At 38.4% G+C, this 27,629-nt stretch overlaps 1 protein-coding gene across 1 annotated transcript in view; it reads right to left on the bottom strand.

The window, feature by feature from the left end:
- The window catches only part of LOC145939159 (uncharacterized), a 38,099-nt gene that overhangs the window by 2,933 nt on the left and 7,537 nt on the right, over positions 1-27,629 (bottom strand). The window contains exons 11-43 of the mRNA XM_083043373.1: positions 27,285-27,621; positions 26,828-27,100; positions 14,190-26,740; positions 13,752-14,106; positions 13,418-13,666; positions 13,201-13,344; positions 12,810-13,139; positions 12,525-12,697; positions 12,358-12,460; positions 10,948-11,111; positions 10,587-10,808; positions 10,259-10,512; positions 10,029-10,189; positions 9,685-9,955; positions 9,023-9,268; positions 8,796-8,928; positions 6,333-6,501; positions 6,233-6,269; positions 6,015-6,150; positions 5,785-5,941; positions 5,417-5,545; positions 4,979-5,326; positions 4,694-4,859; positions 4,472-4,625; positions 4,251-4,377; positions 3,938-4,138; positions 3,684-3,853; positions 2,778-3,533; positions 2,001-2,163; positions 957-1,295; positions 513-810; positions 286-427; positions 5-204 (exon numbers count right to left, since the gene is read on the bottom strand). Of these exons, the coding sequence (XP_082899499.1) occupies positions 5-204; positions 286-427; positions 513-810; positions 957-1,295; positions 2,001-2,163; positions 2,778-3,533; positions 3,684-3,853; positions 3,938-4,138; positions 4,251-4,377; positions 4,472-4,625; positions 4,694-4,859; positions 4,979-5,326; positions 5,417-5,545; positions 5,785-5,941; positions 6,015-6,150; positions 6,233-6,269; positions 6,333-6,501; positions 8,796-8,928; positions 9,023-9,268; positions 9,685-9,955; positions 10,029-10,189; positions 10,259-10,512; positions 10,587-10,808; positions 10,948-11,111; positions 12,358-12,460; positions 12,525-12,697; positions 12,810-13,139; positions 13,201-13,344; positions 13,418-13,666; positions 13,752-14,106; positions 14,190-26,740; positions 26,828-27,100; positions 27,285-27,621 (19,658 nt within the window). The remainder of the gene's footprint in view (positions 1-4; positions 205-285; positions 428-512; positions 811-956; positions 1,296-2,000; positions 2,164-2,777; positions 3,534-3,683; positions 3,854-3,937; positions 4,139-4,250; positions 4,378-4,471; positions 4,626-4,693; positions 4,860-4,978; positions 5,327-5,416; positions 5,546-5,784; positions 5,942-6,014; positions 6,151-6,232; positions 6,270-6,332; positions 6,502-8,795; positions 8,929-9,022; positions 9,269-9,684; positions 9,956-10,028; positions 10,190-10,258; positions 10,513-10,586; positions 10,809-10,947; positions 11,112-12,357; positions 12,461-12,524; positions 12,698-12,809; positions 13,140-13,200; positions 13,345-13,417; positions 13,667-13,751; positions 14,107-14,189; positions 26,741-26,827; positions 27,101-27,284; positions 27,622-27,629) is intronic.

Genomic DNA, 27,629 nt, shown 5'->3' with positions numbered 1-27,629 from the left:
TTACAGAACATAACAAATTACACCGACGCTCCACATATCCGACTCGGTGCCGATAGGCTCGTAACTTATGATTTCTGGTGGAATAAATTCCGGTGTGCCAAAAAGCACTCTGATCGGTGTATCGGATTTTAAAGTCTGAGCCAATCCAAAATCGATCAGTTTAATTTGATGAGAAGTACGCGTACGGCACATTATATTTTCGGGCTGTAAGATAAAAGCAAGTCACTCTGTTTAGCTCGTGTATATCACAAATTAATAATTCATTATTATCCGCGAAAAACATACTTTTAAATCGAGATGTACGATATTGTTCTTGTGCATATACTCGACTCCCTGACAAATTTGTCGCATGAAGAGGATACTGTCCCTCTCGGTTAAAGTAAAATCGTCAGCCACCACCCTCTCGAATAGTTCTCCACCTGAAATACTGAGAAAAAATATTATATTATAACGTTATTTAAATTTAATACGTAAATATAATTGAGATCTAATGATTAATATCAGATACTTACTATTCCGTGATCAATACGGTTTCACGAGGACTTTCGTAAGCAGCAGCCAGTAGTAGAAGTTTAGGATGCCTTAATGCGTTCATAATTTTGATTTCTTCGCGCACCTGTTCGCGATCTTTCGCTTTGATTGTTCGGACGAATTTGGCAGCGAAATTCATGTCTGTTGCATTCTCGACAACCTTTTTAACTATACCGTATCGACCTTTTCCTAGCTCTTCAAGAACCTTGTACCTTTCGCCGAACGATCTTCCCTCTTCCGGTTCTACTATACGAGCTGCGAAGCTCGGCTCGAAATCATCTGAAAAAGTAAAACGATTATTTTTTAGCAATTTTCAGCTAATTAATTTTTTAACTGCACGTCTCTTAAAATTAAAAAAATTTTTTTAAACTAAATTTATTGTATAGTATAATATTGTAAAGTTATCTTTAAGAATAGATCATCACCTTCTTCCTCTTCTAACATTGTTTCTCCTTGCTTTGGAATTCTGGCGGGATCAGACTCCATGCTAGGTTCGCTAAGGCCGTGAATATTTTCAGCTCGGACGCGGAAACGGTAACTCTTACCCGGTGTCACAGAGTTTGTTTCAGCTGACGATACCGTATGACTCAGCGAATGACAAGACTCGGCAATTACCGTCCACGTGCTTTCACCGGCGTGTTTTGCTTCCACCGTATATCCTATTACCGTGCGACCTCCGTCGTAAGGTGGCGATCTCCAGACGATCGTAGCTTGGCCTGTGCTGAGATTCACACTCGGTTTATCCGCGATTGGCTCGGCTGGACCTGAATGAAAATCCAAATCTCTCTTTCAACACATTTTCATCCGCGTAGAAAACTAGTAGATATTTACGGTACACACTGTTATCTTAAACCGCGATTAATTCAAATTTTATGATAACGTTACGATTGTCAAACACAGACTCGGAGCACGATCGCGTGCGTTTTGAAACAAATATGCACGTCATTACGTTACGTTGTTGATGCGCATCGCGCGTATATCTCTTCTCTATCGTGGTACACGCGTCTTTTCACCAAGACTTATGTTAGACATAACGCGGTCTTGAGGAAAGAGGAAGAGGAGGTGGAATGCTAATGGTGGAGGAAGCTGGAGGAAGGAGGAATTATTGCGCGGCGTGTGTCACGTGAGACTGCTGTCTACCTTGTACGCGAAGAAAGGAACTGGACCGTGCAACACGCATTTACGCACGAGGAACAATGGAGCGATGTTTTGTTCTAAATTACGAGCTCGTAGAACATACGATCGTTTCTTTTTTTTAGAAAACGCGCTTTCTATATTATTCCGAACATTGTTGGTTGTTGTTTCGATCAGCGACACTGATGCTCTCCGCGTAATTAGGCTTAATTAAGCCAAGGTCGAATCGAGCAGTGCCGAGTCATGCTCTAATAGCGTGTTATAAATTTTCGAATACGAGTCGCGAGAAAGCGAACGGATGTATATATGTACAATATATATGTACAAACAAATACCTTCCACAGCCAAGCTGAAGAATCTTCGTTCTTTGCCCAATGAATTTTCCACTGAGACCTCGTATTTTCCAGCGTCGTCGTATGTCACATCATCTAATGTCAGGCAAGATGTACCGTTTCCGCTGATTATCCTAATCTTCTTATCTGGCTGCAGTTCGCGATTCTTAAAAATTAAAATAAAAATGTTTCCATATATATATGAAATATGTCAAAGGTATCAAAAAGATATACTTAGGAATTAATGTAACACAGATAAAGTTGATTGACGCCAGCTGCGTACGTGGCTGTATGGCAATGATACACGACGATCGAAATGTATAATATATATCTCGATTGGCTTTCCAGAAGTTTACACACGTCTGTCACATTTTGGTGGGGATTTTATACGTATTATAGTCAGAAATTGTTTCAACATATTTCTCGCGGCTAAAGATAAGCAAATCATCTTGAATAACTGACAGTAATTTCTGACAGTATATTAATCTCTATAGAAAAATTATGCTCGTGTTCGTCCACATTGTGTAGAGACTTGGAGAGATCGATAGAATCTCGTTTACATTAACGTACTGTAATCACACTGCTTTATATCGATGTAGTTTATATTATAATCGCGAAACAGAGCGTCTATTACAGAGAACAGTAGCCTCTTTCATGTATACAAAAATTTGCTCGCGCGAGAATCAGAGTTACGCGTCGTTATATTATTAGAACATTTCTAACTCGGTAATAATAATCGATGAAATCGATAAATATATAGACGAGGAAAGTGAAACTTACTACTCGAAGCCACTTGACCTTCGGTTCGGGATATCCTTGATAAGTTACTCTGAGTACTGCTCTGTTTCCTCTAAATACGGTGACGTCATCTGGATCTTTTATTATCGTAGCTTTCATCAAATCTTCTAGGAGCAATTCCGCACACTCTTCGTTCGATACGACATTAGTATCCCAATGGAATTGTTCCGTTTTCTTTGGTGATAATAATTTTATCGAAATATCCTCATTTAATGAGAATGATAATTTTCGATCGTTCGAAAATTTCACGTTACTGTCTAAATTCTTCTCTGTAATTCTCTGTCGCGATAGATCGTTTTCAAATCGTGATTTCTGATTATCAGCTGACGCATTGCTAGGAATGCGTTTTCTTGCTAACAAAGGAGAAACATTCTTACAATTAGTGTAAGATACGATCCGCCGAGGAAACGAAAATGATCTGGTTCTCGTCGGCGACTTTTCGCGTCGATGTTTTAATGATGATAGCTTCATGATTTTTTCTGGCATGCCTGTGTTATTAATGTTCAGCGATAACTTAGTCTGTGCACGCGATTGAATTTCTTCGGGCTTTGTCATTATAGAGACTGGTGAAAGGCTTCCGTCGGTGGAATCGTGTAACGAACGTTGCAATCGCAGTTTGGCAACGCAACTGATGGATGGACCCTTTCCATTCACGGAAGCTGTGCATTGAATCTCTCCCGTATCGCGCGATGATATGTCGCGTATTCGCAAGATGCTGACATTGCCATCTCTTTCGATCTTAAACGTATAAATGATAAAATTAACAGCAAGTGTGCAAAACAATGTTTATATAAGGGGGGGGGGGTTTAATGATATATATTTATATATTATATAATTTTAATGATTATTTAATTAATTTAATATATCTATATATTTTATTTTACATACTTTACACTTTGCGTTTTCTCTAGCGTCTTTCCTGTTAATTGTCCAAATCAATTCCATGGTTCTTTCGCACTGCGTTCGGGCACAGAAACACGCGGTAGCACCTTTAACGGCAACGACTGACAGTGGAGTTTTTGTAAATTGCGGTGCCAATTTGGGAACGTCTTTGTAGTCTGTTTCCAAACATTGAGAGATAAAAAGCTTTAAAGTAAAGGATGGAATAATAATATTAAAAGATGAAATAACACAAATCAGACCTTGAACAGCAAAAAGACTATCGCAGGACGCGACACCGAAATCGTTTCGTACGACGCAGGTATATTCGCCGGCATCTTGTGGGCGAACCTCGGATAATCTAAGAGCAACTCCGCCGTCTCCGTATATAATGCACCTATAATAATCGTTGTCGGGTAACTCGCGACCGTCCTTGGACCAAGTGACCGTGAAAGGAGGTGTACCTGAGAGAACAAATGTAAATAACATATAATATCTTACCGTAGAGATTATATTTCATTATTTTTTTTCGAAAGCTCAGTTAAGTAGAAATTTCAAGAATAAGATAAATTCTACCTGCGACTACTGTCTGAAATTCATGACAATGATTTTCCATGACAATCGACTCTTCCGGCAACAATCGTAGAAATCGCGGTGCGTCCTTGTCCGCTATAGACGAGTCATGCGGATCTAATATAGTTACCTGAGGATAAGTTGAAGAAATAATGTAACACACGGAGGATCTCTAGGAAACTGAAAATTATTAGCTCACATATGCATAATGAGCGTTCATTTACCTGACAACTGCTTCTCGTTGATCCAAGGACATTGGTCGCTACACAAGTATATTCACCCGCGTCACTGGCCTTCACTTTCGATATTTCGATTCTGGCCGTCGTGCCGTCGAAATGTCTTTTTATCCTAGCGGATCGTTCCAATGGTCGTCCATTTCTAGGTCAAATTAAAAAATAATATTTTCTTGTAAATCTGTCTTATATATCACGCGTTAAAGTTTTTACCTGTACCACGTCGACGTTACACTTGGCGTCCCTCTTATGCGACATTCCAGCTGCAAGCGTTCGTTTATTCTGCTGGTAGTTGACAGGAGACTCCGGTCGAAGGAAGGATAAGTCCTAGGCGAGGCGCTTCTAGTTCTGATAGTCCGACTTGTCGATTCGTATCGACCTTTTTCAGATTTACAAATTTAATATTACAGGAAGAAAAAAAAGAGACTAGTGTAAGATATATAGAAAGAAGTGTGTATTCTTTTTTTCTCTGCTAGATATATGTACATATATACATACTTATTACTTCCAGACGAGCGCTGGCTTCGATCCGGCCAAAATCGTTCTCCGCAATCACTCTGTAGAGACCGGCATCCTCCCGCATTACATCAGCGATCTCGAGTATCTTAACGTCATCCCGCTCCTTGATGGTGATCCTCGCGCTCGGTGTCACGATGGTACCGTTCTTATCCCATCTTATCCAGGGCGCGGGATGACCGATCACCGCGCACTGGAAGCGCACAGTCTCGCCTTCCTGGACCAGACGATTGTGCGGAACCGCGTAAAATTTCGGCGGGCAAACCTTCGGTCGTTTCGACGACGTGCCGCCTCGCGGCAGAACTTGAGGTGATCTGAACTCGCGTCCATCTATAAAAGCAATTCTCTCGTTCGATTATTTCTTATGTTTTTTTTAAAATATTTTTTTCTTTAAGCTTCCAGATCGAGTTTTTATCTTACGTGAAACCGCTGGTGATAGACTCCTGATTGGCGTCGATCGCGGAGTTGATCTCGGGGTCGATCCTGCCGACAACAGACCCGCTGGCCTCGTTAATCTTTGACTCAGGATATTCTCCTTTCCCTCAGGTACTATGACAAATATCAAAATATTTATGATCTAACGAATATTTGAGATTATAAGTTCCGACTTGTGTACATGTATGTGCTGTAACGCATTTACGTTTATTAGTCATGCTTACGTTACATCATAATCTTTGAATGTGACCGACAATTAGCATAACAAAGTGAATTCAAAGAGACGGTTTCACGATTCGCATTGCGTCTTTATTCGAAAAGTTTTTGTAAAGCAGTCTCGAGGAGATTATTACCATCCACAACTAGACACGCTGATGTATACGCTTTTCCAAGGTCGTTGTAAGCCACACATGTGTACTCTCCTTCGTCCTCAGGATAGACATGCTGAATACTTAATCGGGCCGTTTCGCCATCGAATTCGGCGGCGAAATCGCCAGTCATAGTTATGATCTAACGAAAGAAAATTTTGTATTTTAGTTTATCAATCGCGAAAAATAACATTAATAAGGCATTTTCTCATTACCTTGCCACCTCGTTCCCAACGAATCAACGGCGGTTCCGGCGTGGCGTAGACTTTACACTCCAAGGAAACAGCATCGCCGTCACAACATCTGAGATCTCGTAGCTCCCTCTTTATAATCGGCAGGGTCATCACTTTTCTACAGAGTTTAATGTTTCATTAGTGGAACGATATAGATAGTATATCTATGTACGATTATATATGTTATGTAAGTAACTCACCCGTGAGATTTTTGTGTTTGTTCCTCTTTGCCTTGACCTGAAAAGATCATTGATTATTAATTGAATTTGTGCGATGTGAAAGAACATTTTTGCGTCTCACCTTTGGCATAAATTTGCAAAGAAATTATAGCTTTAGCTTCCCCATGACAGTTGCGAGCGATCACGGAATACGCTCCGGTGAAGTCGAGTTTGGCGTAAGGTATTTCCAACCGATACTGTGGTCCTGCGCCCACCAGCCGGAAGTGAGGCGCGTCCTTGTAATAATCGGGCTGCAAAGCAAAACGCGCATGTATGATAATACGAATATTCCAAGATCTAAAGTCGCGTAAGTGGCACAAATATTTATAGATTCGACCGTGCCGGAATGTCATGTATCGTGGATGTTTATACCGCTTCTTATCGATGTGCTCTCCGTTCTCGCTTCACGTGAGTTTTATCGCCGACGACAATAACACGTATAACTCGGCTTGCTAGGACGACATTACATCATCGAGCGAGTATAAAGGAGTGATTAAAGAATTTTAATTTGTTATTATTTTATTAATATAAATTAAAATTTATTATTATTTAATTAATAAAAATTAAAAATTTTGAAATTAAAGTAACTTTAGATAACGCTTTGAAAATATTGACGTCGAATTGACGTCTCTGCGACGTCATTCGTCACCGACAGTATTTAACTTGCGAAAATCATAATAAACAATGAAGACGCATTGACTCGCGGGATGACGTTTACGGTTTCCTCGAGCGTGACGCATCGCGTGTAATCGCTTGGTTGTCTCGTCTGGTTCAAATCGTGCTCGTATTGATAGACTTTGGATGCTAGTTCTTACGCAAGATTACGAGACGGGGTTAAAACTCAGCGTGTGGTACGACGTTGGAAGTTAAAAAGAGCGAGAAAAGAGAGGTGAGAGATGTCTTCGTCATGGTTCTAGCCCATATAGGGAGCGAAAGTCGAACAGATCGTTGCAGTCCGATCTCCTGGTTGTGCGTATTACGCGAGTACCAATGAGTATATTACCGTTTCTCGCAATACACTCTCGTTCCTCATGAATTTAAAGATCTCAATTTCCATTAATAGTTAGTCTAGCCAAACAAGCGGAAAGTCACACAATTTTTCACCCTTGGATTGGAATCGTGACATAATGAACCCTCTCAGACACATTTATCTTGCACCTGTCGCATTTTATAACTCGTCTACGTTTAAATTTATGCAGAGGATACTTCCCGATTGCGAAAGACAGGCGCCATAAATTGTCAGTTGCAAACAGTTGCAAGGACTTTCGGCAATGTCATTATAAATATGTATATGCAAATAATTTTATATATACATATATATATATATATATATATATATATGTTAGAAAATATTAATTTATATTTGTATGCAACAAAATCCAAATTTAATTTACTTGTTTATAGAAAGAATCATTTTCGATTTTTCTTATATAAAATTTTATAATTACTCTTTGAGCATATTTGATTTATAAAATAAGTTAATTATTTGATCAAATGGGAACTGCATTTGCAGTAATATATGCAATCCCGAGGAAAGTAAGGGTTCGTGCGGCCAAGTTTCCAACACAAGCAAATTTTAACACATAAAATGTAATAATTTATTTTAATCTAATTTATTTAATAATTTATTTCAAGTTTGCGAATTTGACTTGAGTTTTATAAAATTAATTGATCTCACTTTTCTCGGCTAAATAAACAATTATTTAAAAATGTTACACTTACACTGTCGTATTCCACATGGAGTTGAATTTTATTCTTTGGAGTAAATATTGTTTAGATTAATTAAACCCCTGTTTGTTCTTGCAGAAATTTTGAAAACTTACAGAACAATCAAGTATATAATAAAAATAATAATTACGTTTTTATACACATAACATATACAGCGCGAGGATATCGTATAGCTGATTAAAAGTAGCTGCTCATTCGTTAAAGTTGCGCGACACGACTGTTTTGCCGCTCGTACGTTAGGGTCGATCCATCGACGAAGAAAGCCAACGACAAAAGTGGGGGAATACTGTATACATTTGCGATTATGCAGATATTTCGGAGTAATGCGGATGTACGGATGTTTCGGTCAAAAGGATGCACCACTTCCTATTTTGAATTATCGTACAATCATCGATTGACAATACGGATCCTCTCCCCGAGAGTGTACCTTATTCTTTCTCGTTCGTATTAAAAAATATAATATAACGTGTAACGCACGTTGTTACCATTTATGGAACCATTCAATGTCAATGCCATTTTCTCGGCGCACACAATGCATTGTTTGCTTTTATGGATATAATACGCTCCGTTACGTGATCACTTTTTTTTTAAACTACCTTGATCCATATAAGATTCACGCAGCATTAGATACACGTCACTTCATCATTTGCGTACTATTTCTTTCGATCTACATTCGTCCATAATTTAATTATAATTTATTAACAGACATATTAAAATTCTCGTTGTAGTTTGCTTTTTTTTAAATCGAACTTGTACTTAAAAAGATGCAGAGTGTCACAAATACAAAGTATTTAAAAACTGAAAAAAATTCGCTTACCTTGAGAAAGTCGCGCAACCATATTACTTCGGGCTTAGGATCTCCGACGACTTCGCAAAGTATGACGACCGTATCGCCCTCGACTGCTTCGGTTGATAATGGTTTCGTGACAAAAAGCGGTTCTTTGGAATATCTAGGGAAAGAATTAATATATATTATAATGATTATAGTGATTATTTCTATATTTATTTACAACTTCGCGCTGTTTTCGAGGAGATTAGACTCACGGTATATCCGGAGATGACGCGCTCATAATATTGAATGATCCAATGGACGACTGATCCGGAATTGCATCCGTGATGACAGCCACCCGGGTGGATGTCTCCGTATGACCGACTGCATTCGTCGCTGTGCAGCTGTAAACTCCGGCATCTCGCGCAGTGACGTTAGCTAAAGAGAATTGGACGGTACCATCGTGGCTCAACGTCATTACGGCTCTTCTATTAGGTCGTAGTCGGATACCATCGCGATGCCTATGCGAATTAATATTATTATTATTAAAGCATTGTTAATATTATTTTGTTAATACGAATTTATCAACTATACAAAATTATTAACTTTTATCTTTGACACGTGAGCAGGAAGAAAATGAATTAGAAATACCATTTACAAGATTAGAAATTTTGCTATAAATAAATTTTACGAGTTGACTTAATTACGCAGCGATTAAATTAATTGAAGTTGAAGTGGCTCTAGTATGACCGAATCATCCGATTTAGATGCGTCTTTCAGCGGTCGAGCTAATTTACGCGACTTAGCAGTCCCACGCAGATTTATTTTCGATATTAGATTTTTACGTAGCTTTTAAGGTGCCAACAATCGTTTGTATGTTAACATGATTTATGATACGTTACGTGTATCTTGGCTTTTAATCATAATTATAACTTACCAGACGACACCGACACTCGGATAAGCCTCGAGTTGCGCAGACATTCGCAGCTCCCCGCCAGAATAAACCGTGTAAGCCGCGTCGAGATCACGAAGAAACTCTGGGGCAACGTAAGCTCGAATTCCTTTATCCACCACAAGGATACATCGACAAGATACCGAGCCGTTTACGTTCCTCGCTGTCACCATGTAACATCCAGAGTCGTCGAGGGTGGAATGAATTATTTCCAGAGTGTGGAAGTTTGAGTCGTCGTCCCAGAAGATGTGACGATCTGAAAGAGGACGTTCGAATTCTTGGAGAATCGATATTTTTGTCGGACATTCTTTGCGTGTCGAGATAATCACCGTCTTGGGAGATCTTCGTTTCATTCTTGAACCACGTAATCTCTGGAACGGGATGCCCGATAACTTGGCAGGTAAGCCTTACCGGATAAGTCGTCTGCACTCGCCTATCTCGTATTCTCATGGTGAATTGCGGCGGTTTATCTTTCGGTTCGATGCTCAAACTTTTAATGAAATTGTACAATGTTATTGTTCTGGCCTTGTCGTTATTACGATAATCTATCTCTACTTACTTTGTTCTGAGTTTTTCATCGGCCTCGATAATTCTCGGATCATTAACAACGAGAACCCTAGCGAACGACGACACTTTACCGATCTTGTTGCTCGCTTCGCAAACGTATCTTCCGGAATCATCCTCTTTGATATTCGCAATTGTTAAGAAACATTTGGGACCATTGTAATATATCGCGAATCTTGAATCAGCGTGCGGATCTATCTCCGTTGTTTCACGGTACCATCGTATATCCATTTTGGAATCACCGCGAATCTGAAAGACATTATTCGAATGAGATAAAACGTTAATTAAATACTGTAGCAAGATGTTAGTTGTTGTAAACTTACCTCGCATTCCAATTTTAACGGCGTTCTCTCGAGAACCTTCAATTGACCCGGTAAAATTTTCGTGAATTCCGGAAGATCGGTACTTTCGCTCACTAACACCGAATTCGTCATAGTAACAGCTTCGCCCCATCCGTAACGATTTCGCGGTGTTACGCGGAATTTGTATTCTCCACCCGGTCGCAAATTGAACGCATCGTACGCGTTGATCGGTGTGATTCCCAGCTGGATTATATTAAACATTTTTTAAATGGTAAATTGAAATAAAATATATTGTATATATATCATTATATTATATAATGTTATATATAATATATTATATAATATATATTATATTGTTGGAAGTAATATTTGTTATACTCACTTCCACCCATCGTGCACCCCCGTCACTGCCCAAAAGCCAAGCGTCGACTTTATAAGCGATCACCGGCGCGGGTCCTCTTCTCTCTGCTTTACCCCAAGTCAGTGACAACCAATTTTTTCCACCATCAACGGCGACGGGTTCGCTACTGATCGGGCCAGGTACGTCTGACGAAAACCATAATAAGGTCATATAATGTTATATAAATGTAATATATATAATGTATATAAATTATTATTTAAATGTGTGTGTGTGTATATATATATATATATATATATATATATATACTAATTGCGTCTTTTTTATATATATTGAAATATATATTAATTATAATTTTATATATATTGTTATTTTTCAAAAATATTTGTAAGCAATTCTCATCGTTTTTAGCTAACCTCGATGTCCATACAAATATTCCAAAAAATCAATTATTAAACAATTCTTATTGGTCCATGAACGTCTCAAACGCGAGATAGTGATATCGTTTCCATCGTTGACGATGATTCCATGATCATGTGGCTTCATGATAAATTATATTTTATTCTTTTCAGCGATGTATATTTTTTAACATATATTTTTTTATATAATAATTTTTTATAAATTTTTTATATAATTAAATGTATAATAACACAAAAATGTTATAAAAATTATAATAAACTCGCAATGATAGCATTTAGGGAAATATTAACGAAATACAAAATTATTATTCACTTGGCGAGATATTTTTTTAGCACGAAAAATCGCGAGAAAACTCAAAGTTTGGAATACTAAGATATACGAAATGTTTCGCGTTCCAACGACGACTAAATTTTGAATTTGTGGAATCTGCGAGGTGTTGGTGGGAGATGATTAAGGAAGGCAAACTAAAATAACCCGGCTCTCGAAAGATATTGCTCGAACGAAAGCAACTTGGATATTCTCCTACCGTATTTATTTTACGCGTTACGAATTGCCTACCGTACAATATTTCGCGAAAATATCAATTTTGAATTCAATTGAGATCTCACATTCTACAATATCGCCTCTCACACTTGTTTCAAAGATCAGTTTACATTCGCACAAGGAGGTCTTCGGCTACCGCATCAGCTCGATGAATAATCAAATAATCAAGCTAAATATTGACGTCAGTTTGCGCGGCCGCTTCCAGGCGTCAGAACTGGCGTCCAGCCATTAAAAGCTAACTTTACCTTGCAGTTGGTGCAAGCTTGTTTGTTATTCTAATTTTAATTGGCACAATAATATTTATTTGATATTTGTGTAGTTGGAATTTATTATTACACGACATTAAGTGACTTTGTTTTAAATTTAAATTTTTAATGCAAATAATATTGCAAAATCTCATTACTGACATTTCACACACACACACAATCTTTTTAAAGTTAATATTACAATATAATCGCAAAAGTCACTTACTTCTCACATATGACATATCGTCATCGTGTTCTTCGCCTGCGTCACGTTCGGCAACGGAATTCCAATCTGACGATGGGGTCAACGACCTAGCGCGTTGCTTCACCTGTTCACGAATATATTTACTGATTATATTTTCGCTTTGTTCCAAATTCACCGAATATCCTCACCTTGAGCGAAAAGAAGCTTCTATCGCAGCCATATCTATTTTTAACCAGGATGCAATAAGTACCTTCGTCAGAAGCTATGGCTCTCTTTAATATTAATCTAACGTAATCATCGATACTCTCCTTGTACGATCTCGGTCCGTCCGTGATATCCGTTAATCCCTTCATCCAGATTACTAGAATGGTAGAAAAGAGAATAGACGAAGAACGAAGAAGAGAGGAAAAAAAGAGATAAAGCGATACTGATATTCTGTCCGAGAATAAATTAAGAATTATATTAAACTTTACCTCGTGGCTTAGGGGTACCGCTGACTCGGAAGGATATACTGATGTCTTCACCGACAGTCACGTCGATCGATTTCTTGGACGGTCTCGAGACGAATATCGCCGGTTTTCCGCCATCGATAGCGCTCGCTGATATTACATCCACTGTCGCCGACGTGTCAACTTGCCCATAAGCATTAATCGCTCTACACACGTATGTGCCTCTTTCCGATTCTGTTGCCTCGGGTACAATTAACGTGTGAAGTCCACATTCGGTGAAGGTTCTTGCCTTCGGTATGGCGATCGGCTCCTTCCGGTCACCGCGTAACCATCTCACTTCCGGAGCTGGTACACCTATAAAGTAAATCAGAAGATTCAAAATTTTGACAAGTGACTCGAGAACGCGACTTACTACCTTTAACTTCTACTTGAAGAGCGATGGTACCGCCAGCGGGCACGTTGTAATCCTTCAATAGATTTGAGAATCGTGGTCGTCGCGTAAATTCCGGTTCTCTTCCGTCGCTCAACTTTAGATCGTATCGACTCACGGATCGCCAGTCTAAAATCATATTTTAATCGCTTGTATTTGAATGCTTGTTACATTTATTCATGATACATAATCTCTCGATCACCTTCGACATGAACCATATGAGATGTTTCCTCTGTGTGTACTTCGTTTATCGCACGACACGTGTATCGTCCATTATCTGAGGCATTAGGATTCGCTATCTCTAATCGATACACATCGTCGTCGAGATACTTCTGTTTGTAATGCTCGCCCTGAAGAATCTGCCCGTCTTTCAGCCAGGAAATCGAAGGAGCCGGATGTGCTCGTACACGACATTCCAAGATGAGCTTCTGATCGGAATATCGGTAAGTGTCTACGTGAGAAAAAATAAGTCTAACGTTAGAACGATGCGCGTGAAAATTAAAATGCATATCACACGCGCGCGTATGTGCATATACCTTTAATGGATTTTACAAATGTTGGAGGCGAATGCGTAGGTTTATAATCGGAGTAAACCTTCAAGGTGGACTCGGTGCTCGAAATGCCGTGTGTATTCTCAGCTACGCATATATAAGTTCCGGCGTCCGCCGGAAGAGCGTCGTATAATTCCAGATAGGCCATACCGTTTTCATATCGTGTTTTGCAGCGACTGTCTAATACATCCAACTTTTGACCATCTCTAGTCCAGTAGACGTGCGGTTCTGGATTACCAAGAACAGTGCAGGTCAGTCTTATTCTCATACCGGTTTCTACGATTCTGTTTGTCAGTCTCGTGCAGAACGATGGCTTCTTTGGTTTGTCCCACGAAAGATCCTGCAATATTTCCGAAAAATTATAAAAAAAAATTCTACTTTGATTATGATGCATTAAGAAATAATTTAACAGCGGATGGGTACCTCACTTTGACCGAAGCCAGCGTAGCTAGACGGACTAGACTCGTAAATCAAATTCATACGTGGAGTAGTCTCCGTTTTTGTGCGTCGGACAGGTCGGATACGTCGAGTGCTAGGTACGATGGTAGCATCGCTATCTCCGGTTGAATAATCTTCGTACTTCAACAAACTAGTCGATCTCGCGCGAATCATACGATTTTCTCTTTTCTTGCGCCTTCTGTACGATGATCCTGCGTCGAAATAATATTTATCTATGGAAGAGCCGTGTAATTTATAATCCCAGTCGTCGATTCTTCTTCTATTTAATGACGTCAAAGAATCTCTCCAGCTGTACGATCTGGAAGTGCTAGAAAGCGTCGAGATGCCAGAGTCAAATCGCGAAGTATATTCTCGCGAATAATCGACGTCGAAAAACTTTCCGGTTGATTTGTCTGGTTTGTATTTGGTTTCCAGCATGTTTCTAAGGAAACGATCGGATTCGTTTTCACGCCTTCTCGACCATTCGCTTTCTCTTATTAGCTCCTCTCTTCTCTGTTTATTCCTGAATATCTCTTCCTCTTGTCTTTTCCGCAATTTTTTTCCTTCTTCCCATAATAATCTGGCAGTCTCGTCTCCCCTGATTCTCTTTTCCTCGCTTCTTTCCTCATCTGCTCTAATTATATAATCAGTTTCATCTCTTCTTGATCGTCCCACGGTTCTTTTCTTTTCTAAGTGTTCCATTTCCATTTGATGTAGCCTTTTATTATCATCTCTTTTTTGACGATCGTATTCCTCTTTGTATTCTGTGTCTAATCTGTGTTCATAACTTCTGTTAATTCGTTCTTCTTTTCTTGTGCGTAACCAATTTTCATCATCCTGCGATCTCCACTGTCTTCGTTCCTCTTTTTTTGTTCTCTCTATTTCTTCAAGTTGCAATTTGCTCTGTTCTTGTCGTCTTTGGAGTATTCTGTCATCTCTTTGTTTTTCTTGATATTTATCTACTTTTAAATATAAATCTTTATCCTCTTTCGACTGTAATTTCTGAATTTCTGTGTTTAATTTTTCTTCTTGTTTTTGTTTTATACGTGCATTATCTTTGCTCTTATCTTTATCGTTTTCTTTCTTTATGTATTCATTTTGAGTTTGTTGTATTACTTGATCTATTTTAACAATCTCCTCTTTACTTTTTTCTATTTGTTCTTCCCTTTCCTTTTCTATTTTTTTATCTTCCTGCTTATCCTTTTGTTGTATTATCTTTTTCTTGTCTTCTTGCATACCCTTCTTTATTTCAGCTTGTTTGTCTTCTGCTATCTTTATTTTTTCAATTTGAGTTTTCTGTTGTTCCTCATCTTTCTTCTTTGATATTTCAATTTTATCTTGTTTCTCTTTTTCTTGTTCCTTTTCTTTCATTTTCTCTGATTCCTCTATTTTATTAGATTTTTCTTTTGTTGTTTCTAATTCTTTCACATCATCTTTTGCTTTTTTGCTTTCTTTCTCTTTCACTTTTTCTATTACCTCTTTTTCTTTTTGCTCTTGCGTTTTTACTGCTTCCACCTGTTCCTGCTGTATTTGTTCTTGTTTCTTTATTTTTTCTTGTGCAGACTCATCTTTCTTATTAGACTCCTCTTTTTTCTTTTTCATTTCCTTCGTCTTGTCATCTTTTGACTTTTTGCCTTCTTCTTGTTTCACTTGCTTCTCTTGTACCAGCTTTTCTTTCTCCTCTTCTATTTTTTCAGTCTTTTTGCTTTTCGCTTTTTCATTTTCTTTCTCTTGTTTTTTATCATCTTTTTTGAGAGTCTTATTCTCTTCTTGTTTCTTTGCTTCTTTGACTTCCACTTTATGGTCGCGCGTATCTTCTTCTTTCTGCGTCATTTTAGTTTCCTCTACCTTTACATGTTCTTGTTCTTTTTGCTGTGTTCTCTCTGTTTTTTCTTTGTCTTCTTTCTGTATTTTTTCAATTTCATCTTTTTTATATTGTTCTGCCGCTCCATTTACTTTTTCATTTTCTTTTATATCCTTTAATTCTCCTTTTTGCATTTTTTCAGTTTCTTTCTCTTCCTTCTCTTGTACTTCTTTTTTTTCTATATCTTTGATTTCTTCTGCTTTTTTCTTTTCTGTTTTTTCTGTCTTTAAATCTTTTTCGCTTAGATCTTTTTCAGTTTTCTTATTTTTATCTGATTCTTTTCTTTCTTGTACAATATCTTGCTTTTCCTTTCGTTCGTCTGCCACTTTATCTATTTTCTCATGATTTTCTTTATTCTGTTGTTCATTGTCTTCTTCTTTTATTTCTCCAGTTGCTATGACCTTTTTAGATTCCTCTATTTCTTTTTTTGTGCTTTCAATTACACTCACTTTTTCCTGCTGCTTTTCAATTTGTTTTATTTCTTCAGCTTCTTCATATTTTTTTAAACTTTTAGTTTCTTGTGTTATTGTCTTACTCTGTTCTTTTTCATCTTTTTCAATTTTTTCATCTTTTATGCTTTTTTCACTTTGCTCTGTTTTTTCTCTTACTTGTTCAATTTCTATGCTTTTCTGTTCTTTATTTATTTTTTCTGTTTCCTCTTTCTCTTGTTCCTTATTTTTATTTTTTATTTCATCAGCCTCTTTCTTATATTCTTGTTTCTCTATCTTTTTATCCTCTTCTTTTCCTTTTTTCTTTTCAATTGTATCATCTTTTGGCTGTTCTAATTTTTCCTCTATTGACTTTTCATCTTCTTTTTCTTGTTTTCTTTCTAAATTCTTTTTTTCCTTCTTATCTACTGTATCATCGATTACTATAGAGTCTGCCGGTTTAGTTTCTTCTATTTCTACTTTTATTGTTTTCTTAATTTCATCGTCTTTTTCGATAGGTGTTTCAGATTTTTGTATTTCTTTTTTTGCAGATTTCTTTTGAGTTACTGTTTTCTGCTTCTCTATTGTCTCAATTATTTCTCCTACCAAAAATTGATCACACATAATATTTATTATAGATTGCAATTTGCAGATCGGTTTCTCAAGGATTGTTAGTCCTTCTAATATTGTTTCTTTATGCCATAATGTTTTTGCCTCTTCTATGGATTCTTGCAATTCATGCAGGCACAGTATTAAATTTTTTGAGAAGATACCGAAATTTGTGTGCTGCGAATCTGCCAACGGTTTATCAGCTGATTGCTCTCGTATTATAGCTACTGATTTCTCGAGATTTTGCAAAGTACTGATCGTTAAATCGGCAGTACTCGGTTTCTCTTGTATTTGCGCGATACACTGTTTAATATTTTGTAAAGGTTTCGCCAACATTCCGAGTGCTTCACATTCGATGTGAATTTCAATGACTGATCCCTGTTGTTCTTCTAATTTGTGTCCGATAGATTCAATAGACGTATTAATATTTGAAATAGTATTTATTACTTTTGTCGATAATTCCAGGAGCTTTTTATTTCGTTGTATAGATGTAACTGTTTCAAACGCATCCTGCACAAGTTCCAACGGTCTTTTCAAATCCTTTAGATAAATGCTTGGCGATTCCTTTACAGTCAAAATGGAAGATTTTAACTCGTTTAATGGTACATTAAGAGCGGTGGATATAGTAGTATCTATTTTCATCGATGGTTCGGACATTGGTTTATCGACAATTTCTTTCTCAACGAATGAAATGCATTTCTCAAGATTGAATAGAGAATCGATAATAGCGTCAATACTGATTTCCTCGTCAACATTTAAGCTGTGCTCGTTTTGCAATAACATCAAACTCTCTTGTACATTAGTAAGTGATTTTGCCATCGTTTTGAGAACTTTAGTTTCGGTATAGTCATCTTCCATACGTAATATAACTGATTTAATATTTTCCATTGGTTTCGATAATTCTTCGACAATGGACCAGTCTGGCATCGATGTTCTTATTTGTTCTTCCATAATTATAATTTTAGGTTCCATTATTGTGCATTGTCGAATATCGGCTATCGATCTTTCTATCTCGTGCAGAGGAATCGCTAAACATTCCGTGATCCAGCTCGTGTCTTCGGGCATCGATTCGACATCCGGCGACACAACTCGTGCTTCTAAAACCGATATGGCGCGCTGTAGGTCGAATAGAGGTTCAGCCAATGCATCTAATACAACTTCACTTTTTGGTCGATCCATTGATGTTTCGATCAATATCTGGTCCTGTATTACAGCGATGGAATGGCGCAATTCTTCAAGCGGTTCCATCAATGGACGAAGGGCGAGTTCAGTTTTACCATCGACTGCGAATTCATGTTCATTTGCACGTTCGATAGCTGTCTGTTCTTGAATAATTACCGCTGTGGCTGCATCCTTTAATTCTAACAAAGGTTGTATCATCGTTTTCAATAGAGAAACATTTTCTTTCTCCGATAAAGAAGTCGTTGTATCGCTTGGCGCGACTATTTTGCGCTCTTCGACGACCAGTGCAAGACATTCACGTAATTCGGTTAAAGGCTTTGCTAATGTTTTCAACACGGAGGTCTCATCTTCTGACATCGACATCGCGATTTCGATCGGAGATTCGACCGCGCCCTGATCGATCACCATCGGATGCGTGACTTTTGAAAGAGATGGTTCGTCGATTACGTCTGCCCACGTGTTTAAAGACGAAGCGTCTTCGGAAATGGTGTCTGCCACAGGTTCCATTATTATATGTTGATGATTGCACATTGCTATACATTCCGACAGATTGTGGAGAGTTTCGGCGAACGTTTCTAACGCCGAGACATTTTGTTGCTGTGCCAGTTCGTTCAAAGAATCAGGTGCAACTGCAGTTACTTGTTGAATAGACGCGACGGAGGCTCTTAGATCCACCAGAGGCTGCGCGATCGATTTCAGCAAAGCGTCAGTTTCCGCTTCCGAGATAATTTGACTGCCTGCCTCTAATATCACGTGCTCTTGAACAGTGGCGATAGACTTTTGCACTTCCTCGAGGATGGGCTGTAAAGCAAGTTTTTCTAAGTCCATGGAAGATAATTCGCTTTTCAGATTCTGTCCATCATGTTCCATCACATGCTCCTTGCGCACCGTTGCGACGAAAGATTTTTCAAGTTGTTGCAAGGGACCGACTAGACTGCTCAACACGGTAACTGGTGTTTTTGTCTCAGCAATATCCAAGATTTCAGATTCTTGCATCTTAGTTTCCTCGATGGTTAAAATCTGCTCTTGTAAAATTCGCAAAGGCGCAATGATACTTTCGAGGAGCTGCGTATCCACTTTGGTCGATTGTTTCAATTCAGTATTTGTCGCGAAGGCTTCGATGATTCTCGGCCGTTCGACGACGACGGAGCAACATTTTCTGAACTCCTCGATAGATTTTGCGAATGTTTGCAACGCTGACGCATTTTCAATCTCCACAATTTGTTGACCAGCGTTTTCTATCGCGTTCAGTTGTTGCAGGACCACCGTCGACGTTCTCAAATTACCGAGTGACTTTGCGAAATCCTTCAATATCGCCAAATCGTCTGTATTCGCCTCTGCGAGTAAATCTTGAACGATCGTAGCTTGATCTTGAATCACCGCAACAGATTTATTCAAATTGTCCAGTATCGGCTTGATTGGCAATCGTTGCAAAGATAGAGCGATTTCTTGATGAGATGCAATTAAGAAAGATTGCTGTAACTCTTGCAGCGGTTGCACCATACATTCTAAAGCAACAAGTTTCATTGATTCCTTTGTTTGCGATGTTTGAGACACTCGATCTTCGAGTTGCAATATTGCGCTTTGTAGCCCTTCGATTGGAATAGTTATCGCTTTTAAGAGAGATACTTCTCGTATTTCTTGTTGCATTATATTTTGCTTAGCTGTAGCTAATTGATTCGCTGTTTCTTCCATCGATTTTGCAAAACTTAGTAAAGTCGATAATTTTTCAGTTTCAGCAACTTTATCAAAGTGATCGACAGTTTCTTCGATAATTGTTAATGGCGTCTTCAGATTTTCGAAAGCCTGGTTTAACGTTTTTACCATAAGACTATCTTCGTTGGAGAGTGTTTGCTGCTGGACTACAACGATTGAATTTTTCAGCTCTTCTAATACGGGCTTTAAATCCGCACTCGCCAATGAAACTCGATTTCCGCTAAAATCTTTCTCCTGCGTCATTGTAATCTGTTGTATATCTGTGATTAATAATTGTTCTAATTTCTCCAAAGGATTTATTACTGTATTCAACTGAACAATCTCTCTCTTCTGTTCTGGTATTTCTAGCAACTCGGTCTTATGACTCTTTAATTCTTCGATTTGAGAGAGAGTTTCACGTAGAATATGAATCGGATCAACGATCTTATGTAAAATTTCCGGATCGAGCTCTTGAGCTTTTACGATTTGCAATGGCGGCACAGATTCTGTTTCTATTTTTAACTCATCGGTAATAGACATAAATCTTTCTCCAAATTGCTCCACCGATTTGGCAAGAGTTTGCAAAATTGTGATCTGTTCAGCGCTCGATAATTCTGCTTTTTGTTGAATCAATTGACAAGTTATTGGATCGGATTGAATGCACGCTATCGACATTTTCAGATCTTCTAATGGTTTTTCGACGGCTTGCATTAAACGCATCTTAGACGTTTCGCTTGAACTGGCTTCGGCTACCGTACTAAGTTGTACTTGCTCTTGAATTGTAGCGATTGAATTTTGTAGTTCTTGCAAAATGGATGTGATAGATAATTTTTCTAACGGCACTGTGTCTTGCTTTATTTCTTCAGCAACTTCGGACGCTAATGCAACTTCTAGATTTAATAACGGTTCTATCAGAGCCGAAAATGCAATCGTTTTCTTGTCGAAAGATTCTAAAATTCCTGTTTCTCCGATTTCGTCGAACGATTTACGTAATACTTGAAGAGGAGAAATGATTGCTTGCAAAGTTTCAACTTTTATTTGTTTTTCCTGCATTGCTTCTTTTCCAGGTAATTGAGTTAATTCTATTTTTTGCTGACTAATCGTCGCTAAACTTTGCTCTTCAACTTCTTCCAATGATTCTGTTACAGATGTTATCACTCCTTTCTTTTCGATAAGTTTTTCTTCCATTTGAATAGATGCTGCTGCAGATGTCAATTCTTGTTGTGGTATCTCTACTGTATCTTGTGTCATTAAATCATCTGTCTCTTTAACGAATGCTTCATTTAATGTATTTATTTCTGTTTCTACTTCCATCGATTTTAAATTGTCGACGCTTTTCGATTCGATCAAATCGGGCGAACTAGATTCGTAAAGCGAAGTCTTGTCGCATTTCACCTGATCCTGAGAATCCATAATAGCTTCTATCAGTTCTTCGAGAGGTCGTGCAGTTGTTTCTTCGATATCTTTTGCTTCCTCTTTTATTTTCGATACTTCTGCTTCTCTCTCGTCAATAATTCTAACAGATTTTAATATCTGGATCTCATTTACAGATTTAACGGTGTCGTTAATAGACGGCATTAAAGTTTTTGCAATTATAGATAACGATTTTCCATTTTGGTCGACGTCTTCATCAAACGTCTGACATATAGATGTCAATATATTTCCAAGAGCATTTAAGGGCTCGGCGATAGATTGTAAAGACATCATAATGTCCTCTTTTAATTCTGGTCTCACTCCTGTATCAGTCAAGGAAATAACCGTATTGATAGTTTGCTCAAAATCAGCTAGGATATCTTCCATACGAGAAAATTTGCTATCTATTAGTTTAAGAGACGAGGAAGACAATGCCGCTTTAATAGAGGTATTCGTAGCTTGTAAATCGTAAAGAACTTGTACCAATGCTGTTAGCTCTTGTATTTTACGTTTGTTCTCTTCAGATTTTGAAGTTAGCGATTCTTGCGTAGCGGATTTCACGAAATTCATCAGTTCTTTCAATGGCTGCGCCAGGCTACTTATCGCAGAATTGAGCTTTGACATCTGATTCGTCAGGTATTTTTGTTTTTCATTTTCTTCCTGATTTTCCTCATATTTTTTTACATCCGTCAGATTATCTTCCGTTTGTTCAATACAGATTACTGCTTCTAGATTTTCTATAACCGGTGTTTGTGTTATTTCAGGTGTATGTTCAATTTTCGATTGAGCAACATCTTGAACTGCTGACGACGGTATTTCCGTGATTATCATTACGCTCTCAACTTCTTCTTGCGATATCTCTATAATCTCGGTAATACTTTCTACTTTTGTGATGACCGTGCTTGATTTTTGTTCTGCTATCTTCTCTATTGTCTTTATGGAATCTTTCACATGACTTAAGACATCCGTAACGGCAGAAAAGGTTTCTATAATCGGTGCTCCTATAGAAGCACCTTCTTGTATGAGTTCCGCTTTATGCGCCGACAAAGAAGAATTTAGTTCTGAAATCGAATCAGCTAACTCTTGAAATTGAATTATCAAATTTTGTGAAATCGCCGACGGTATTTTTTGCGTATTTTCTTTAAGGACATTCAATGCCGACAAAAGTTGATTAGTCGGATAAAGAAAGCCTTCCACGATTGCCTCTTCGTCAATTGATTCGCTACCAATCTGAATAAACTGCATTTGCGTAAAGGATATTTGTTTCTGCAGTGTCTCCAAGCATTTAGATACTATTACATACGTATCTCTATCGGCGTGTTCTTCTACAGCTACTATGGCCTTCGCTAAGCGACTCAACGTGCCGGTAAGTCGAGTCTGAAGAGAAATCTTGGTGCTACTAGATCGGCGCGAATAATCAGTCTTATCGATTTGTTTTTGTACTTGTAGAATTGCGGAATTCAGCAACGTCAAAGATTCATCGAACGAGGAGGCTTCTTCCATATTCGCGATCGCTTCGACAGTATGACAAACTTGTTTCCGCAAATCATCGACCGCTCGCAGGATAACGCTTCTTCTTTCGTCCAATAAACAGGCTTCGGGAACCAAACTTCGTCGACTGCTCTGTACCACTGAAAGGCAGGTATGAAATTCTAGCAAAGGTTCGAGCAGATTTCGTAATTCGAAAATTATCGGCCCTCGTCGATCCAGCGTATCTACTTCTTGAATAGCGGTCTTGATATCTTTCAAAAGAGCGGCGATCGGTTTTCCCAAAATGTTCGCCACGTCGGTTTCAAGGGTTTCTTCTCCAGTTTTTTCGAGATCGTTCATGCGCTCCACAATGCTATCCAGAGGCTTCGAGATATCTCGGAGACATTCCAAAATTTTTCGTCTCGATGATATTTCTTGAATTACAATTGGAATTTCTCTTTCAATTCCTTTCAGCACGTACAGAAGAAATTCAAACTCTTTCTCCGCGTCTTCATTTTTATCGACAAAATTCATCGTTTGTTTTATCACGTTGTTTTCTATTATATTCAACAGCGGCGTTAACCGATTCAGTATCATAAGTTCTGAGACGTCGTGTTCGCACGATCGGGAAAGCAATTCTTGTATATTTGTCAGCGGCTGTGTTAAATTAGTTAGCACTAGAATGGTCTGATTAACTTTTTCTTCAAATGATCCAATTTCTTTATCGTAAACGGTGGTTATCATGCGAATTGTAGAGATAGTTCTTCTCAATTCCTCGAGAGAATTGGCTAATTTCGATTGGGGAATCGTAGTGGTTCGCGTTGTCGATTCCTCGAAATCTTCCAGAATACCAGTCATCTCCAATTGAAGCTTCTCCAAGGTTTCCGACAAGATTGTAATTAATTTGCCTGCATTCTCCTCTCTTTCTTGCTTAGCAACCTTTATAGCCTGCAGAGCGACATCGTCAGCTGTTATTTTGAAATTATCTTCTGTTACAGATTGTTCAATAGGCAAAGCAGGTGATCCGGTTTCAAGTGGCGTAGACGCAATTTCTGTAAGAGTGCCTGGAATTGTTTCTCGGGAGGAGACTGTAATAACTTCTTCTTCTTCCTCCACATTGAATGTTTTGACAGATTGTTCAACTTCTTGCTGATAGAGAGCATCTTTGATCGAAAGCGATATTTGATTTTTTATTTGTTCGACGATATCTGCTACCGATTTTAGACATTCTTCTTTCTCATGTTCATGAAGAATATCCGTGATAATTTGCAGAAGGTGTTTCATAGGCTGATTTAAATTCTCTAAGATCAAGAGATCTTCCGGCCTGTAATACACAGAAATAGCATTTTTAAGTCTTATTAATGGTTCTCGAAGATCACTCAATGCTTCTATCAAACTTTCATCATTTGGTGGTTCAGAATATGATGTTTGAATGGCAATTTGAGTGACGTCTCTCTTCAAATCCTCGATTGTTAAGCTCAGTGTAGATTCTATTTCATCCTTTGTACTGTCTTCGGATGTGGATAACCATTGTTTAATAGGATCTAAAGAACGGCTGATTTGATAAGCGAGGATGGATTTTGAACCGTTTTTCTTATCTGCACTATCTCTTCGAGATTTGGCAGTATTTTCTTCTTGAGATTTTTTCTTTGATATTTCTTTTGTTACAAGGATTGTATCTTTCTCTATTTCTTCCAATAATTTTAGCATAGGTACTATAAACTCGACCGAAGAAGCGCTTTCTTGTATGCCGTGAATTATCTCTTTCAATTTATTGATAGGATTCAGCAAGTTAAGTAGAATTTGCTCCTCTTCTGGTTTGTGCTTTTCCGTTAATAAATTTTTTTGCAGATTTAACAACGAATCAGTTATTTTATTAATTTCTTGAGTTATATCGTTGCCGATTGGATTTTTTAAATTAGCTATTGTAACGGCCGAAGAACCGATTGTCTGACGTAACGTTTCAATACATGTAATTAAATGATGTGAATTAGTACGTTTTTCTTGCTTTTCTAAAACCGATGATAAAGCGAAATGTACGCTGCTTAAACTTTGATCGATGTTTAGGTCTTTCAGCACATGTTTTTGAGCTTCCTTCTCTGACAATTGTTCCATCAATTTTGATATTTCGTTATCAGTATCTTCCAATACCTGTAGAATTATTTTTACCCGCGAAACTGCTTCAGGATTTTTAGAACTTTTTAATATTGTTACAACGACACTCTTCAGTCTTTCAATGGCAAAACTTATTTCTTTCAGTGTCGTAATTTCCTGAAAAGTATGTTCCTCTGACGCTACAACTACTTGAAGATCCAACAAGGGCTCTCTAAATTCCATTAAACTGTTTAATGTCTCATTTTCTCTCAGTGTCATCGCAGTATGCATTGTGTGCGATACGCACTCTCGTAACTCTACTAAACAAGCTGCGAGTCTCGATCTTGTTAAAGCCTGCTGTGAAGCAGCAGTTCCGTTCATCGCGAGTTTCGAACATTCCATGTAATCTAAAATCGCACTAAACGTCGATTGAATATCGATTAGCAGATCTAAAATTTCCTCGGATATATTACGAGTTTTGGAAGTTGATTTTATCGAGGACAATTCTTCCGTTTCGATAGGAATGTTACAAATGCGCTCGTTGATTTTTCTCAAAATTGTCAGCGTAGGCTCTAAAGATGACAATCCGAGATTTTCGACAGTGCGTGACAGCTGAAGGATCGATGGTTCGAGAAAATTGCGTATAATTTCTATATCCTTCGCTGACGAGGATGTAATTTTATCGATTGCCCTCAGCAATGCATGCAAAGGTACTTCGAGATTGATCAAGGTTTCAATTTCCTCGCCTTTTTCTTGCGAAACCTCCAATGTTCGATATACATCGTCGACTCGCTCGCGAATATTGGAAAATCGCGGTACTAAAGTGTCGGGAACTTTTTCGTACGTCTCTAAAGCTTTGCGCAGGACCATTCTTGATTCTGAAAGAATATCTCTTTTGAGTTCTCGAGTCTCTTCCAAAGTATGTACAGCTTCCGTCTCGCTCGTTAAATTATCCAACAGTCTTTCTTCAGATTTCTCTATCGCTTCTTGTGCGACTTTATTTTCAATGTTCATTTCTGTTCCGTCAACTGATTCTATAGGTTGATATGATTTTATATTCACGTCAGCTCTATCTTTCGATTTACTTCTTCTTCCATCCTCGTAATCGCTAGGGCCGGAATACTCCTCGGAATTACTCCTGTCTTTTTTCTTCTTCTTACGATGTTTCTTTTTCGGAACCCCAGTCACGGAATCGAAGGAGGAATCACCACCGATTCCGTCGTCCAAACTGGAGCCGGTCGATCTTCCAGCGCTCAAACTACGCTTCCTAGTATCTGTTATATCATATTCCGCTGCAATATGTTTTTGAACGATACTCTCTGTGATGGAGAGATGCGCAGAAGACAAAGCATCCGCGAAAGTATCGCTATCGTCTTGCTTCAAGGACGAGAGCGGAGACAAGGGTGGCTCGTCCTTTTGAGCGCTATGAAAACTCTCGGAAACTTCGATTCGTTGGCTCTTCTCGCTTTTCGACGACGATACACTCGTTGATTTTTTCCGAGGTGGCCTGCTAGGAACTTTTTCATCCTCATCCTCGTTATACCGAGCTGATCTTTTTAAAGAACCTCGAGAATCGCGTTCAGGCGATGAAAGGACGTGCGTCACATCATCCATGATAGAGACATCCTCGACATCGGCTTCTGTTCGTAAATCATCGCCTTCTTCGGCGCTTACGAAGTAATCGGGTGACACGTCGATTACTACGGCTTCCATCAGCAAATTACCGGACGTAGACGTTTCTTTGACAAATCTCATTGGCGGTAATTCGATCACATTGTGTTCTACACGGAAACGCATTATTTTTTAACACATAATTATAACAACATTCTTACATTATATGAATGAGTAAAAGTTAAATAAATTCTTACCTGTTACATGTTCGGACAACTGATCGGCATACATTTCGACAATTTGCAGTGCCTCTTCCTCGGTGAGATCGGGTGTTTCGTACAGACTGACTGACACTTCTTTGCCGTCAAAACTAAAGGATACCTCGCCACGATCATCCAAAGTGACAGAATGATCCGTCTGCGGTGTATCATACAATTGAGAAGTTCGTTCTTCATGTATCGTTGACAACGACAGATTTCTCGCCAGTTCGTGGCCGTTTGGCGACTGAATCTCTTTCGTTTCTTTCTTATCTGCAAGATTAAAAAGTTTCATCAAAGTTTATTTCTGCTTAAAATTTTCACAGATTTACAGCACAATGCATAAAATTATAATCGCAAAAAAAATGTTTTTAAACTTTTCTTTGAAATTACATAATAGAGAGAACTATACACAGTTAAAAATTATTACATATAATGAATACTTGCAAAAACGTACTTTCAAATCCTAATAGAGATGCGGAACTACTGACTGTTCCCATGCAATTGGTAGCTTCGCAGGTGTAAGTTCCTAAGCAGCAGGTGCCGTCTTGGCCAGAGATAATTCGATGTATGTCGCCAGGTTTGAGTTCGACATTGTCTTTGTACCATTTTAAAACCGGCTGCGGGACGCCGATAACTTTGCATTCTAAATTCACCGCGCCTTCTTCCGACAGGATCGCGCGCAGGCTCTCGAGAAATTTCGGTTTCTTGTAATGCTTGGGAATGATTAGCTTTAAAAAACAGGAAGTGACGCTGTGACCAAAATCGTTTGCCGCTACGCACTTCCACTCGGCCTGGAAGA

Source organism: Prenolepis imparis, unplaced genomic scaffold (genome assembly GCF_030444845.1).
Source record: "Prenolepis imparis isolate NDT839.2.m4 unplaced genomic scaffold, iyPreImpa1.0 SCAF_7, whole genome shotgun sequence".
In the NCBI taxonomy this organism is placed as follows: domain Eukaryota; kingdom Metazoa; phylum Arthropoda; class Insecta; order Hymenoptera; family Formicidae; genus Prenolepis; species Prenolepis imparis.
The sequence above is the reverse complement of the archived record's forward strand: the minus strand, read 5'-3'. Positions and strand labels throughout refer to the sequence as shown.